Source organism: Euprymna scolopes, chromosome 16, assembly GCF_053919585.1.
Source record: "Euprymna scolopes isolate OS-2025 chromosome 16, ASM5391958v1, whole genome shotgun sequence".
In the NCBI taxonomy this organism is placed as follows: domain Eukaryota; kingdom Metazoa; phylum Mollusca; class Cephalopoda; order Sepiida; family Sepiolidae; genus Euprymna; species Euprymna scolopes.
In genome coordinates, this window is record NC_136497.1 from 134,351,754 (window position 1) to 134,367,374 (window position 15,621).

Consider the following 15,621-nt stretch of genomic DNA (forward strand, 5'->3'; position numbering starts at 1 on the left):
ACATCATATACCTCGGCAGTACTATCAGTATGACGCCTGCATAGTTTTCAGCAAGTTTTGAGACTGATGTTTGATGAAATAGGTGTTCATGATGGTCCAGCATCATTCCCAATGTCATATATGTTGAACTTTGGATGTACTGTCTCATGCTTACTATGGTGGCTCACTTTTTATTTTCTTTCAGTCAAAGTTCTCTGAAATCAAGGGACCCACTACCTGTAGCAAACACTTGATCTCTAAATGAGATACATAGATATTCGAATCTTCCATTAAAGTTTTCCTTTACTTTTCAAACACTGAGTTAGTAAAGAAATTAAGAACATAATTTTCCTCTCCCCAATATACCATTTTCATATGTTAAATTATGTCTTTATTTTTAGTCTCTTTATCTTACTAGATTCCATGACAAGAATTCATCTAGTCTGGTAGAGTTCCAGATTTTTGATATTACTTGAACTAACATAAGTTGGAGAAGGTTCACCATTCCTTGTAAAAGCTAATGTGAGATAGCCATAGTGAGGAGATCTTATTTGGGTCGCAATTGAATATTTAGTCAGCATTTACTTCTAGGGTAAAGCATTATATGCCAAGTTGTTCTAATAACCCTTTTCACAGTGAGACCTTACACATATTAGTATATTATCTAGTATGCATTCAAGTTATTTTCACTTTGTTTTATTTTACTTCAGTCGAAGTTCTCAGAAGTCAAGGGGCCCACTACCTGGGGCTAACACATGAACTCTATATGAGATACATAGATATTCGAATGTTCCATTTAAGTTCTTTATCTCTCAAACACTGAGTTTGTAAAGAAATTGAGAACAATTTTCTCTCTCCCCAATTAACCATCCTCATATGTTGTAGCATATCTTTTATTTTGGTCTCTTAGTCTTACTGGATTCCAGGACAAGAATTTATCTAATCTGGTGGAGTATCCAGCTTTGTGCTATTACTTGAGGTAACATCACTTGGAGAAGGTGCACCATTCCTGGGAAAAGCTAATGTGGGTTCGCCATAGTGAGGAGATCTTATTTGGGCAGCAAATACTATGTGATTTTGAATATTTGGCCAGGGTTTACTTCTATGGAAAAAGTATCCTCATGCCAGGTTGTTCTGACAAACCCCTGTACAGAGAGACCTTAAACACTCGAGGATAGTGTCTAGTAGGCATTCAAGTTCTCAGTGTGTTTTCGCATATGTATCTTTAAACTAAATTTATATCTGAAAGATGTGTTACACACTTCACAAGAAAATGGTTTCTCTCCAGTATGTGTGCGCAAATGCCTTATTAAACTAATATTTTCTATGAAGGAAGCATCACACACTTCACAAGAATAAGGTTTCTCTCCGGTGTGCGTTCTCACATGTACAATTAAAAAAGATTTTTGTGAAAATGCTGACCCACACACTTGACAAGAATATGGCTTTTCCCCAGTATGAGATCTCCTATGGATCTTCAAATAAGACAACGTTGTGAATGAAGAATTACATGTCTCACAAGAATAAAGTTTTTCTTTGGTGAGTTCTCGCACATTCACATTTTCTTCACTATGTGATTGCATATGTAATTTTAAGCCATTCTTGTATTTAAATGATAATCCACATAGTTTGCAAGTATAATTGCTTTGCATGTGGGTTCGCATGTGTCTAGTCAATTGTGATTGGCTTGTAAATGCTGAGCCACACAATTCACAAGAATAAGGTTTCTCTTTGGTGTGATATCGCATATGGATCTTCAAATAAGACGACGTTGAAAATGAAAAGTTGCAAACTTTACAAGAATACGGTTTTTCACCTGTGTGGGTTCGTATGTGAACGATTAATGCAACTTTCTGTGCAAATGATGTGCCGCAGACTTGGCAAGAATATGGTTTCTCTCCAGTATGGGTTCGGGCGTGTACCATAACGGCAGATTTTTGTGCAAATGATGTACCACAGACTTGGCAAGAATAAGGTTTTTCTCCAGTGTGTGTTCGTGTATGTGCCACTAAGTTCGACTTTCGCGTGAATGTAGATTCACATAATTCGCAGGAGTAAAGCCCCATAGAGTGTGCATTTTGCATGTGCGTTTTTAAATTTAATTTGCTTTGGAATGAAGAGCTGCATATGTCACAACAATAAGGTCTCCCTTTTGTGTGCTGTTGCATATGGATTTTTAAATAAGACGAAGTTGTGAATGAAGAGCTACATACTTGACAAGAGTATGGTTTCTCTTTGGTGTGGTGTCGCATATGAATCTTCAAAGAAGACGACGTTGTAAATGCAGATTTACAAACTTCGCACGAAAAAGGTTTCTCTCCAGTATGAGTTCGCATATGCGTTATTAACGTAGGTTTTTGTGCAAATGATACACCACAGATTTGACAAGAATGAGGCTTCTCCCCAGTGTGTATCCGCATGTGTGTCACTAAACCTGACTTTTGTGTGAATGCCGATCCACATAATTCACATGAGTAAAGTCCTCCAACAGAGTGTGAGTTTTGCATATGTGTTTTTAAATGTAACTTGCTTATAAACGAAGAGCTACATAATTCACAAGAATAAGGTTTCTCTTTAGTGTGATGTCGCATATGGATCTTCAAATAAGACGATGTTGTAAATGAAGAGCCACATACTTCACAACAAAAAGGTTTCTCTTTGGTGTGGGTTCGCATGTGTGTAGTTAAAGTATATTTTTGTGTGAAGGATAAACCACATACTTCACAAGAATATGGTTTCTCGCCTGAATGTGTGCGCAAATGCATCACCAAACTCGATTTTACTGTAAACGACGAACCACAAACATCACAGGAATAAGCCTTCCCTTCAGTGTGGGATCGGATATGGATCTTCAAATAAGACGAGGTTGTAAACGATGAGTGACACACTTGACAAGAATAAGGCTTTTCTCCTGTGTGCGTTCGCATATGTGCTATTAGAACGGGCTTCCGTGCGAATGCTGAGCCACAAACTACACAAGAAAATGGCGTCTCTCCAGTGTGTTTACGCATATGTGCCGTCAAAATAGATTTCCGTGTGAAAGATGATCTACACACGTCACAGGAAAAAGGTTTCTCACCGGTGTGAGATCGCAAATGGACTTTCAAATATGATGTCGTTGAAAAAGAGGCGCCACATACCTCACAAGAATGTGGTTTTTCTCCAGTGTGTGTTCGCATATGTAGCTTTAAGGAACCTTTTTGAGTGAATGAAGAGCCACACACTTCACAGGAAAAGGGTTTCTCCCCAGTATGAATTCTCATGTGTTCAACTAAACGATATTTCTGTGGAAACTTGGAGCTGCATACTTCGCATGCATATTGTTTTTTGTTATGTTTTTCAGGGTGTACATCTAATTGTTGCTCACATGCAAATGAAGTCTCACATGTTTCCTGAGAGTTAGGTTTCTCTTCAGTATGTATGTGGTTAGCCATAACGAGGAGATCTTATTTGGGTTCCAGGACAAGTATTCATCTAGTCCGGTGGAGTATCCAATTTCGTGCTATTATTTGAGGTAACATCACTTGAAGAAGATGCACCATTCCTCATAAAAGCTAATGTGGATTTATCATAGTGTGGAGAATGTGATTTTGAATATTTGGTCAGACTTTGCTTCTTGGAAAAAGTATGTCAGGTTGTTCATACAAACCCCTGTACAGAAAGACCTTAGACACTTCATAATCTCCCTTTTTTTAATTTTCTTCCTTTGAAGATTGTAACGCTTGGTATTAGGCAGCAAAACCCACTGCCAACATTGCCCTGCTTTTTATTGAAACCAACCAAGAGCTCTTTTTAGTATCCTCGTTGTTCCCTTAAGTGCAATTGTCTGGATCTCTTTTGTACTTGGTTCACCAGAAATATTATTTAGGTAGAACTTCAGGTTCTTCTTCATAAGCCCTGTGTCAGAATCTCTCTTTTTTTATTTTTTTATTTTTCTTCCTTTGAAGATTGTAATGCTGGGTATGGGGCAGCCAAACCAGCTGCCAACATTGCCTCGCTTTTTTATTGAAACCAACCAAGAGCTCTTTTTAGTATCCTCGCTGTTCCCTTAAGTGCAATTGTCTGAATCTCTTTGCACTTGGTTCACCAGGAATATTAGTTAGGTAGGACTTCAGGTTCTTCTTCAGAAGTTCTGTGGCACCTATGATAACTGGTATGATTGATATCCCCTTTAGATTCCAGTTTCTTTTCATATCATACATGAGACCTTGATATTTAGTCTGTTTCTCTCTTTCAGCTCTGTTAAGACCGCCATCATTAGGAACACTCACTTCAATCAAGGTTGCAACTCTCTCTGACTTATTCCATATAACTATGTCAGGTTTCACAGCAGCATTTTCAAGGTAGGTGGCTGTAGGGATTACATAGTCGTAATGCCAGTATGTATTGCATGTGTTGATTTAGTCTGCTATGTCACAAAGTTAAAGTTCTTAGAAATCAAGGAGGGGAAGCCTGAACACTTGATCTCTATATAAAATGCATATATAAAGTAAAGTTCTCTAGTATGTGTTCATGCGTGTGTTGTTATATCAGGTGTCTCTTTAGATTTTTAAATCACTTTGTGAAAATAAACATTCTCTCATTTCAGACCTTGAATATTGTTACTGTAATTGTGATCTGTGAATGAAAAGTTAATATTAGTAAGTTTAAGAAAACATATTTTAGTTTGATGAAAATATTTTATAACAAAATAACATATATTATTTGATATACAAATATTTCTACTTTATATTAACTAAGACTAATGACGTTGCATCAAGACAAACTATTGATATGACTGAATATAATGCAATAAAATGCACAAAACTCCATGTAACATTTCAACACATTTTGTAAGATTAATGATTTTAAGTAAAAACAATCATTAAACACTAGCAGACCTCTCAGCATTGTCCTGTCATAAAATACGCTAAATATAATAGTATAATTCATGCAGATTACATAATTAATAATATAGAGACAATTCTCTATCGATTATCATACTGAACCTAAGATATGACAGGGAGATCAAAACTAAATATATATATATATATATATATATATATATATATATATATATATATATATATATATATATATATGACTTGGATGCCATCAGTTAACATTAAAATCGAAACAACTCTCTGTCCCTATTCCTTAGCCAGACCAATACACATATATTCATATATAAATTCACTTGCTATCTCATTTTTAAAAGTTGGAATCGCTTGATCCCGAAGACAAGATTCAAGCAGGTACACACACACACACACATATATATATATATATATATATAATTCACTTGACATCCTATTTTTCGAAAGATGGAATGGCCTGATCATCAAAGACAAGATGCAAAAAAGCAAGCAAGGTCCAGTTTTATGATTATTTATATTTTTAAAACATAAGAAAAACAATAATTAAAAAAAAAAAAAAACCTCGCTGCGGATGGCTTTTCGGATTGAATGCTTCGGAATTACTCCAGGAGATCTCTTACAACTCCTCCGTATTATAGTAGACAACACTTACTTTACTTTCCTACAAAACACGTTCAAACAAGTATCTGGACTACCCATGGGCTCCAGTCTATCCGGTATTCTTGCCATTGCTTATATGGACAAACTCGAAAGACACACCCTTAGTACCTGCTATTCTTATCTCCTTTTTACTAGATATATCGATGACATTTTAATTATCACATACTCCCGCGAAGAAGCTATTAACATTTTCCACAAATTCAATAACGCCGACCCAAACTTAAAATTTACTATAGAACACCCAGACTCTTCGGAATCTCTTTCTCTACTTGATTTTAAGATACAAATAAAAAAAAATGGTGCCATATGCACTGAATTCTACAGAAAACCCGCCAGCAAACACCTCTTCGTACATTTCAAATCTGCGCTACCTCTCAAGGACAAACTAAACTACGCACATGCCGAAATCTCACGCATACAAGACAAATGCACTAACATCTCCGACAAACATACACACACTAACAATTTCCTACAGACCCTCTCACTAAACGGCTACCCTAATACGATCCTATCCTCACTTAAAAAGAAAAAACGCAACACCCGACCCTTCTCTAACAATTGTTTTCTAAAACTACCCTTCCTCAGTGACAAAATCTCATCTTCAATCCGAAAAGCCATCCGCAGCGAGGGGCTCAACATTCAACTCATCCACACTGGATCTACTTTAAGACAACAGCTCAACCGAAAACATCCATCGCATACACCTTCCCCTTGTTCACTCTCTAATTGCCCAATATCACACACAGGTTTATGCTTTAAGAACCACGTTGTTTACGACCTACAATGCGCTAAATGCAGTGCATCTTACATCGGAAGCACTACCAGATTGCTTCATCACCGCATTAAAGAGCACTTAAACACTACTGCTTCGTCATTCTATAAACATATTCGCACTTGCATTAATTCAGAACCAGATTTTCACATCAACATTCTTGCTTCTTCAAGAAACGTAGGTCAACTTCGTATCCTCGAATCTTTAATTATTTCAAAAAATACTCCCACACTAAACAATAGACTGGAATTGAGCTCCGCTTTTATAATATAAGTTTAAAACATAAGAAAAACAATAATAAAAAAAAACAAAAAAAAACCTTGCTTGAATAGTCATCTCCCTTGATTCACAAACGCAACAAGTATTTCAAACATCAACTGATTTATTTTAACGTTCTCCTAACGTCATTTTTTGTTCTATATTTCGCGGTATCACGTGGCAAACTCTGCGGCTACTTTTCCAATTTTGAACACTCTTCCGCTGTCTTCTCTTGAAAATGGACTAATAAGTCTGAAATATATTGAGATTTATATCACCATTGAATACAACAGAAAAAAAAAATTACTGTTGTTTAGAGTTAAAATTTGTGTGAAAAAGAAAAAACAAACAACAAAAAAAAAGAACTTTATTTCTTTTGTTTGCATTTAATTTTACTCTATATAAAAAAATCTCGCATTGTTCTTGGCTTTTAATTTTACCTTATAATTTTCTTCAACAATGCTTCAAGCAAACTACAACCTACTTATATATATATATATATATATATATATATATATATATATATATATATATATATCAAAGATTTAGATTCCAAACGTCTGTAATTATTACATTCAAAAGATATTAATGTGGTTTTTATAGTCAGTCACTGACATTTTCTATTAGATAAATGATCATATTTCAACAGTTATGACAATTGTCTCACCTAGAAAAAGTCAGAGAAAATTTGGTTAGGTTAAAAACCAAGCCGTTGTGTCAAAGTTAGTGAAGCCATAGAAAACGCGAAATTTAACTGACTATTCATTTAAATATAAGGTACTTATGCACCATTTGAACTGCATGCTGAAATAATTAGGTTATTATTTAAAAAGCTATTCTTAACAAAGGGAGAGGAGAATTTTTTGTAACTATTCTGTACTGTAACCTAAAAATTTAATAAAAAAGATACCAGAAACTTGAAAATACTATTAAATAGAGTTAGTACATCAGCGTGGCACCAGAACTATACAATTTGATTGGTCGTTTCTGCGTTGGATAACATAGGACCTTGAGGTGACCAAATTTTTTTTTTTAAGTCAACAGACTTCTATATGATGAACAAAGGAGGCATATATTGGCACAACAGTAATTGTGTAAGGAAAAAACTTTGCTTCTTAAGTCTTTACACGATGCTAAACTGATTATTTGAACAACAAATAAGAAATGGACATTCTTTTATCATTAAATGTATAAAAGCCTCAAAGTTTACAGATAAAAAGGAACTTTTAAACTGGAACCAATTAATTTTATTTCAGTTAAATGAAAGGGGAAATATCGTTTACAGTTGTTGAACATTTCGAAGTTCAGACAAACATCTGGAATGAATTATGGTCAAGTATGGAGGTACCACTGTAGTTTTCTTTCTCATTATGATAAAAAAAATGAGACTTTTCTTAGGAACAAGGTAGTTCGACTTCTAAAAATCATACGTCTAAAATTACTGTTGTTTTGAAAGTAATTAGTCGTTAATTTTCATACTGGCATAATTTTCAACAAAGTTCATTGTCTTAAAAATAAATTCTGATGCTAAAAGTAAATGTTAACAATTTTACTAGGAAAAATTTACTCTATACAAAACAATTTTATTATTGATAATATCATACATATATACAAGTATAATGATAATCCAATCGAAAACTTTTGAGAAAGAAAAAAAGCAACGAATTTCATCAAATTAAATATAAAAGACTAGTTTTCAATGACTTTCAATAAATGTAACAAGTTTTTTGCTATATTTTTGTTTTGTCTTGTAAGCTTTGGACCTAGATATCTATAAAAGTGAGAATGTGTGTGTGAGGACAATTTTCAACTTATATATTCAACGGATTTTTTATCTACAGAATTGAAATTTGGTAGATAGGATATTCAGACATGTGGAAAACTTTTACCTGATTTTCATCTGGAAAATGGGCTGATAAGGTGTCAAAATTAAAAAAAATGGAAATGGAGGCGCGGGGGGGGGTCATCGGATTTTTATTTGTTTGCTAACGAACGTGCATGCATGAATGGTTCATATGACAGATTAATTATATTAAAAATAAATATGTTTGAAAACACATTTTAAAGATCATGTCAAGCTGGCCTAATGGTTAACATACCTGACCTACGCTCTGTAGGTTTTAGTTTCAATCTCAACTCGAGTATTTTCTTTTCTTTCTTTACTTACAAGAAGTGAATTATTTAGAAAAAATATAATACTTACATGCACATGTCTCAGTTTCTGTATGAATTTTATGATTGGGCAACGCTGGGCAGTCTGCTAGTATAGAATAAAAACTCCCCCAGAAAATGAACAAAGAAAAAGCATTGTGGTTTATTAATGATTAACAAAATTTAAATATATGATTTGTGAATAAAAATAGCTGTCAGAATAATTTGAGATGATCACAAATTAACAAAGGGGGAGAGTGACAAGACTGTAAGCAAGAAAAAGAAACAAAACCAAATAATGCTATATATTATGTCAATGGTGATTAAGTTTGCTAGTGTGAATTTTGACAAGGGTCACACTGATAATCCGGAGTTTCCAGGCTTGAATGCAAAAGCACGATATCTAATAAAAAATACTACCATAAAGTGAACCTAGATAAGGTATTGTGGTTTATTAATGACTAGCCAGGCACCCGGCATTGCTCGGTCATAAAATATGCTTAAAGAATATATTTTGATTAATGCAGATTTCGTATGTATTATATTATATTGGACCTAATATATAGTAATGATTTAAAAAGTTAAAAGAAAAAAATGACCTGTGCGTCACCACTGAGAATCGAAACCAAAAAGTTTAGCTTATGATTTACACTTTCTTTTGACGTTTATGCCTGAGCTATGAAGACATGCTTGCTGGAAGGCTAACAATTAAAACATGAACCAATAGCTACTACATTATATATGCATATTCATAATGCCAGCACTCCCCTTCACCGGGCAAATTTCATTAAAAAAATTTTTTTTTTACACTTTTGAACCGATTTTACCTGGCTAAAACCCAAATATAAAGTTTCACATGGGCTCGAATACATTATATATTAAGTTTCATGTCTGTAGACTAAAACATGACAGGAGTTTGGTAGGCAATTTTGCTTTGAAGAAATATATATATATATATATATATATATATATATATATATATATATTCATACATAATATATATAGAAAGAGGTTTGTGTTTACTGTAAGCTTTTTATGCAACTATTATGCAAATATAAATCATGTAGAATATTTGCATGAATATAATTACACATAATAGTTAACTAAAGATTATCATCCCATAAGAAAACAGAAAATAAAACTAATAGGGAATTAATTAAAATGAATGTTTAAAAGAATATGTAAATCAGATTAATGCAATTCCATGACTCATATATAACAAAGTTGTATTTTCTTTTTAAATAAATAAAAAAAGGCTTGCCTATTTTCTTTCTTCACCTTTGGGCCAAGATCAAAGTGTAGTATCTGTTTGATGCTACACTTTAGTTCATTTGTCCTTGGTCAATGGAGGAGAAACCCTCTACACTGGGACAATTTCCCCCACATTAAAAACAGCCTTGTGTCACATTTTGCTTTCGTGAAGAAGCAAATAAATACCAATAGAAAGAAGGGTTTTAATATGAATATCAGTACACAAAAAATCCAAATTTATGGGAGTATAAATTGCGGATATTTTAATATATTATTTGCCATTAAAAACAATGCATAACTGTTGTAGACCCATGCTAGGTTACAAATGAAAGCAACCACAAGTAGTGTAAAATGTATAAAATATAATATGTATTTATCATAAAGAATACAGGAGCCACTAAAGTTGTATGAGATGAACGTGTTCGTAGCATGCGGTTAAACATGCTATGAATGTCTCCATTTAGTCTCTGAAACAAGTGTTATTCATAGGACTGGTTGATTCCACTTAGTACTCAAATAGGGGTGATTTGTACCCCACAACAATAACATAAGTTACAGTAAAGATTATCTGCTCTTTTGCTACTTCTCTGAGTCACGAGAATATCCATAATATAAATCTTATTTAATTATTTATTTTGATATAAAAAAGCAAAACCTAATTCAAGTGTTTCTTGTAGTACTTAAGACCATAAATTTAGTAAAAATGTTTTTGTCTACACGAAATAATACAGTTTCATTAATATGTTAAAAAATAATGTGTTCTGTGATTGTTAATTAATTAACACTGAAAATTATTAAAACTGGTTGAATTTTTAAGTGAAGGGAAGAGTCAAAATATTTATACATTTTGGGCAGTAGGCCATTCATTTTGCACATACCTAGTAATCTTTATCAAAATATTGTGCAATAAAATTAAAATAAACAAATCTGATATGAGTTTTTAAAACTCTTCCACTTCATATAAAACTAGCAAGACCTATGCATTGGCATTGCCCAGTGGAAAGAGGGCACAAAGCCAGAATAGGTTTGTTGAAAGAAGTCCCCCCCCCCGCCTAAAAAAATGAAACTATAATTATGTAGCACATTATCATAGACTGAGCTAATATTATTATGTTTTCTGAAGAGTTAATTGAGGTCCCCACTAATGTAAAGCAATGCCAAAATCATGTACTTTAACAAATCAGAGAATGTGCCTCCACCCACTTATAATTAAAAAAAATAAATAAATATTTATGAAGAAATATTTTAAACAATTGTAAAATAATAAACATAAATATAAAAATGAAGTTGGTTACAAAGGAAATAAGTAAGGAATGTTTATGAAGACGTTTTGACTAAACCTGAAGCCATTGGCTCTGGTGTTTTTGTAAGGAAGAGATCCTTACAAACTGAGATAAATTCGTTTTGGTTTGATGAAGTGACTGTTAATGACCTGAAATGGGAACTAACACATTTGGTTGTTAGCCCGTGTAAGGAACGACAAAAATCTCTAAGAAAATAAATGTGAAAAATGAAGGTGAGTAAATGCTGTACAAAGATGTGTGCTAAGGTAAAAAATGAAGAAAATTGTGCATGACTCACAACCCCAATAAAGGAAAGTAATTAAAAATGTAAGCGTAGGAATATTCAAGTTAATTGTAAAACCATTGTAATTGAACGAATGAGAAATCTTTCTAAAAATAATAAGTAAATTCAAGCAAAATTCAAATTTTATAATATCGTCTTTTATTAAATTGTTAGTTGAAAGTACAAAATAATCAAAACACACCCGATCCTGTCAAGATAAAAAATGTCAAGATAAAAAATGTCAAGATAAGAAATGTCAATATAAAAAATGTCAAGATAAAAAATGTCAAGATAAAAAATGTCAAGATAAGAAATGTCAATATAAAAAATGTCAAGATAAAAAATGTCAAGATAAGAAATGTCAATATAAAAAATGTCAAGATAAGAAATGTCAAGATAAGAAATGTCAATATAAAAAATGTCAAGATAAAAAATGTCAAGATAAGAAATGTCAATATAAAAAATGTCAAGATAAAAAATGTCAAGATAAGAAATGTCAATATAAAAAATGTCAAGATAAAAAATGTCAAGATAAAAAATGTCAAGATAAAAAATGTCAAGATAATAAATGTCAATATAAAAAATGTCAAGATAAAAAATGTCAAGATAAAAAATGTCAAGATAAAAAATGTCAAGATAAGAAATGTCAATATAAAAAATGTCAAGATAAAAAATGTCAAGATAAGAAATGTCAATATAAAAAATGTCAAGATAAAAAATGTCAAGATAAGAAATGTCAATATAAAAAATGTCAAGATAAAAAATGTCAAGATAAAAAATGTCAAGATAAGAAATGTCAATATAAAAAATGTCAATATAAAAAATGTCAAGATAAAAAATGTCAAGATAAAAAATGTCAAGATAAAAAATGTCAAGATAAAAAATGTCAATATAAAAAATGTCAAGATAAAAAATGTCAAGATAAAAAATGGCTTTAAAAACAAAAACTGGATTCTTGTCAGAATTTGAACGACATTGTAAAATCCGTCCTGTTCAGTCTGGTTCTCCCAACTCAACCCTTGCCATCTTAACTTCCGGCCTTCTATTACCTCATTCGTTTTGTGTAGCCTCATTGATATGCAAATTACATTAAACTACATTCCCCCTAATCCTTAAAGATCACCTCATAAAATTAATGCCCTGCTAGTCTCTCTACTAGCTCACACTACTCGGCTAGACACAGCTAGCCGATACTTGACGAGACATATCTAGCCCATGATACTTGGCTAAGCACACAGCTAGCATTTACTAAATGGCTAAGCACACAGCTAGCCTTTACTAAACGGCTAAGCACACAGCTAGCATTTACTAAATGGCTAAGCACACAGCTAGCCTTTACTAAACGGCTAAGCACACAGCTAGCCTTTACTAAACGGCTAAGCACACAGCTAGCATTTACTAAATGGCTAAGCACACAGCTAGCCCTAACTACATGGCTAAGCACACAGCTAGCCCTCACTACATGGCTAAGCACACACCTAGCCCTCCTTACATAGTTAGCCATCACTTAAAAGGGACAACTCTTTCTGCATACAACACAACTGAATCGCATTTCCAGTTCTTCATTTAAAAATGAAAACTTTTTCAGAAAAAAACCCCAACCAAATCGCATTTTAAAAATTCATTTTAAAGCAACGACTTTGTCTAGGAAATCCAACCAAATTCTCTTTTAACTTCTTCGTTTAAAAGTGGCAACTTTTTTTTCAGCAAATTCAACCGAATTTCATTTTAAATTTCTAATTAAAAAATAACTACTTACTCTCTCATAAACGTAATCTCATAATGATAGTAGCAAATATATCCTCCTCTTTAATTTTGGTCCTCCTACAAAACTCTTAATCACCAGTTCTTTTATTAAACGTAATACTTAGCTACAAGACAACAGGTAATTATACTAAATACATTAGTTTCATATATATTACATTGGCATAACATTTAACAATATAGAACACTCCCTTATAATTTTAAGCAGAATGACAGAGTAGCACTCAGACAAACAGCTTGGCGTTATAATCATTGATTCTTTGATTAAGAGAATACTATTTATAAACACTGAAAAAGCCTTTCTCAGTATTGCTATCAGGCATGTTAGTTTTTTTTCCCAACGATTATCATAGATTACAGGGTTAAATATCATATTTGCAAAAAAAAAAAAAAAAAAAAATTTAATAAATTTAATGACTTTTAAAAAGGGGTTCTAATCACGTGACACGTCAGTAAAGAAGTGGGCAGATTTGCCGTTTAGTTGTACAAATAGCCTCGAAGCCCATTATCACAAAAAGAGAAACTTTGGATCGACACTGATCACGTTCTTTAACAAATAAAAACAAAAGAAATAATGAAAGACTAAGTTTTAAAATGGGTGCTAGTGCACTTACTGATCCACGCTATTTTTTAAATCATATTTCCATGTTTAATTAAAGTTTTATGATATGTTTTTTTATTCAATTGTAAGGTTAAAGTATAGAATAGGTACAAAACACCCTCCCCATGTTAAGAATGGCTTTTTAAAAAAAAATAATAACGTTATTATTTCAGCACGGATCAATAAGTGCACTAGTACCTTAAAATGATTAAATATGCTTTATTTTATAATTTAAATTTTATTTTACAATTTAAAAATATGTTTCATAATTTAAAATTTTATTTTATCAATTAAAATATTGAACAATACAAATAATACGTTGATTAAAAAATAATAAAAAAAGAAATAATGAAAGCTAAAGTTTTAAAATGATTAAATGTGCTTTATTTTATAATTTAAAATTTAAAACATTGAACAATACAAATAATACGATTAACAAAAAAGAAATAACGAAAGATGAAGTTTAAAACTTCATATTTCGTTAAACAACGTAATTAATTTAAATTAAATTTTAATCATAGGATTACATTTTCAATAATCACGTAAATATAAACAAACGTTTGTTTACATTAATCGCTAGATACCGATTACGACCCAACGTGCCCCTTTTTGTGATAATAGGCTTCGAGGCTATTTGTACAACTAAACGGCAAATCTGCCAAGAAGTGGACAGTAAGTCAGGTAGCAATGAAGTAAAACGTTATAACGAAAAAAATGAACCCCCTTCTTTAAAGTCATCCTATGTTTTTTCAAAAAAATAAACAAATCATAACAGTTGAATTAATTTTGGGGATTATTTTAGAGATTAGTAAATTTGTTTTTATTTAATTATTTGGACTATTATCTTCATCTTCTAGTTGTTGTTTTCTGTGACGTTTCGGCCATATATTCCTCTGGCCTTCGTCAGGTTTGCCGCAACGGGATAGGAATGTCGAATCCTCCAGCTACATCCACAGCAATTACTGCTTTTAGTAGTTATTGTTATCTCAGCACGGGGGGAAAAATCATAACAGTTTTAAAATATTTTAAAATATTTGCAAAAGAAAGGTATTTAAATGATACTTACTTCATTTTTTTTACATTTGAGTGTCCGTTAGGTGAAAAGCTATCATTAAATTCAAACTACCGACTATGTCAGGTTCGCAGAAAATAGGAAGAAAATCGCAAAAGAAAATGTACGATTTCGTTACAGTACTGTGTGAAATCAATATTAATTTATTTATCTTTAAATATGTTCATTAAAACAGAAAGAAATAAAAATTGAAGAAAAACATGTATACTTTGGTAATCATACAAAAAAAAAGACAAAACAAAAAAAAAAACGAAACAAAGGAAAATCTGTTGTTTTAGAATCAAATCAACACAAATCCGATCTATTCAAAATTAATTTATTTTACAATACTTACAAATTTTAATGAAAAAGAAGTAAAAACTGATAAAACTCAGGTTTAGCTTGACAAGTCAATTTCATTTTGGTTATAATCAACTTACGTACTTCCTTATTTTCTGCGGAACGCTACCGGAAGTGGGGACACGGCAACTCAGTTCCTTTGCTTTATTAAATAGTGTGTTTTTTTTAATGTTTGAAAAAAATTTTTTTTTTTTATTTCACTCATTCCATTTGCTACTTGATTTCAATAGTTTTATATTGAAACCTTAATCATATATTTATTATATAAACTCAAATGAAAAACTTTTTTTTTAAATTAACAAAACAAAACAAAAAAAATAAGTTGTATATTTAATTTCGGCGCTGATACATT

At 32.0% G+C, this 15,621-nt stretch overlaps 1 protein-coding gene across 1 annotated transcript; it reads right to left on the minus strand.

Annotated features, from left to right (window-relative positions):
• Positions 1-1,017: 1,017 nt before the first annotated feature.
• LOC145296107 (uncharacterized) lies at positions 1,018-14,991 on the minus strand. The gene is made up of 2 exons (XM_080142251.1): positions 14,925-14,991; positions 1,018-4,596 (listed from the first exon to the last, which is right to left on the minus strand). The coding sequence occupies exon 2, from the start codon at positions 3,411-3,413 to the stop codon at positions 1,161-1,163; it is 2,253 nt and encodes a 750-aa protein (XP_079998377.1). The 5' UTR covers positions 3,414-4,596; positions 14,925-14,991; the 3' UTR covers positions 1,018-1,160.
• Between the last annotated feature and the right edge of the window lie 630 nt (positions 14,992-15,621).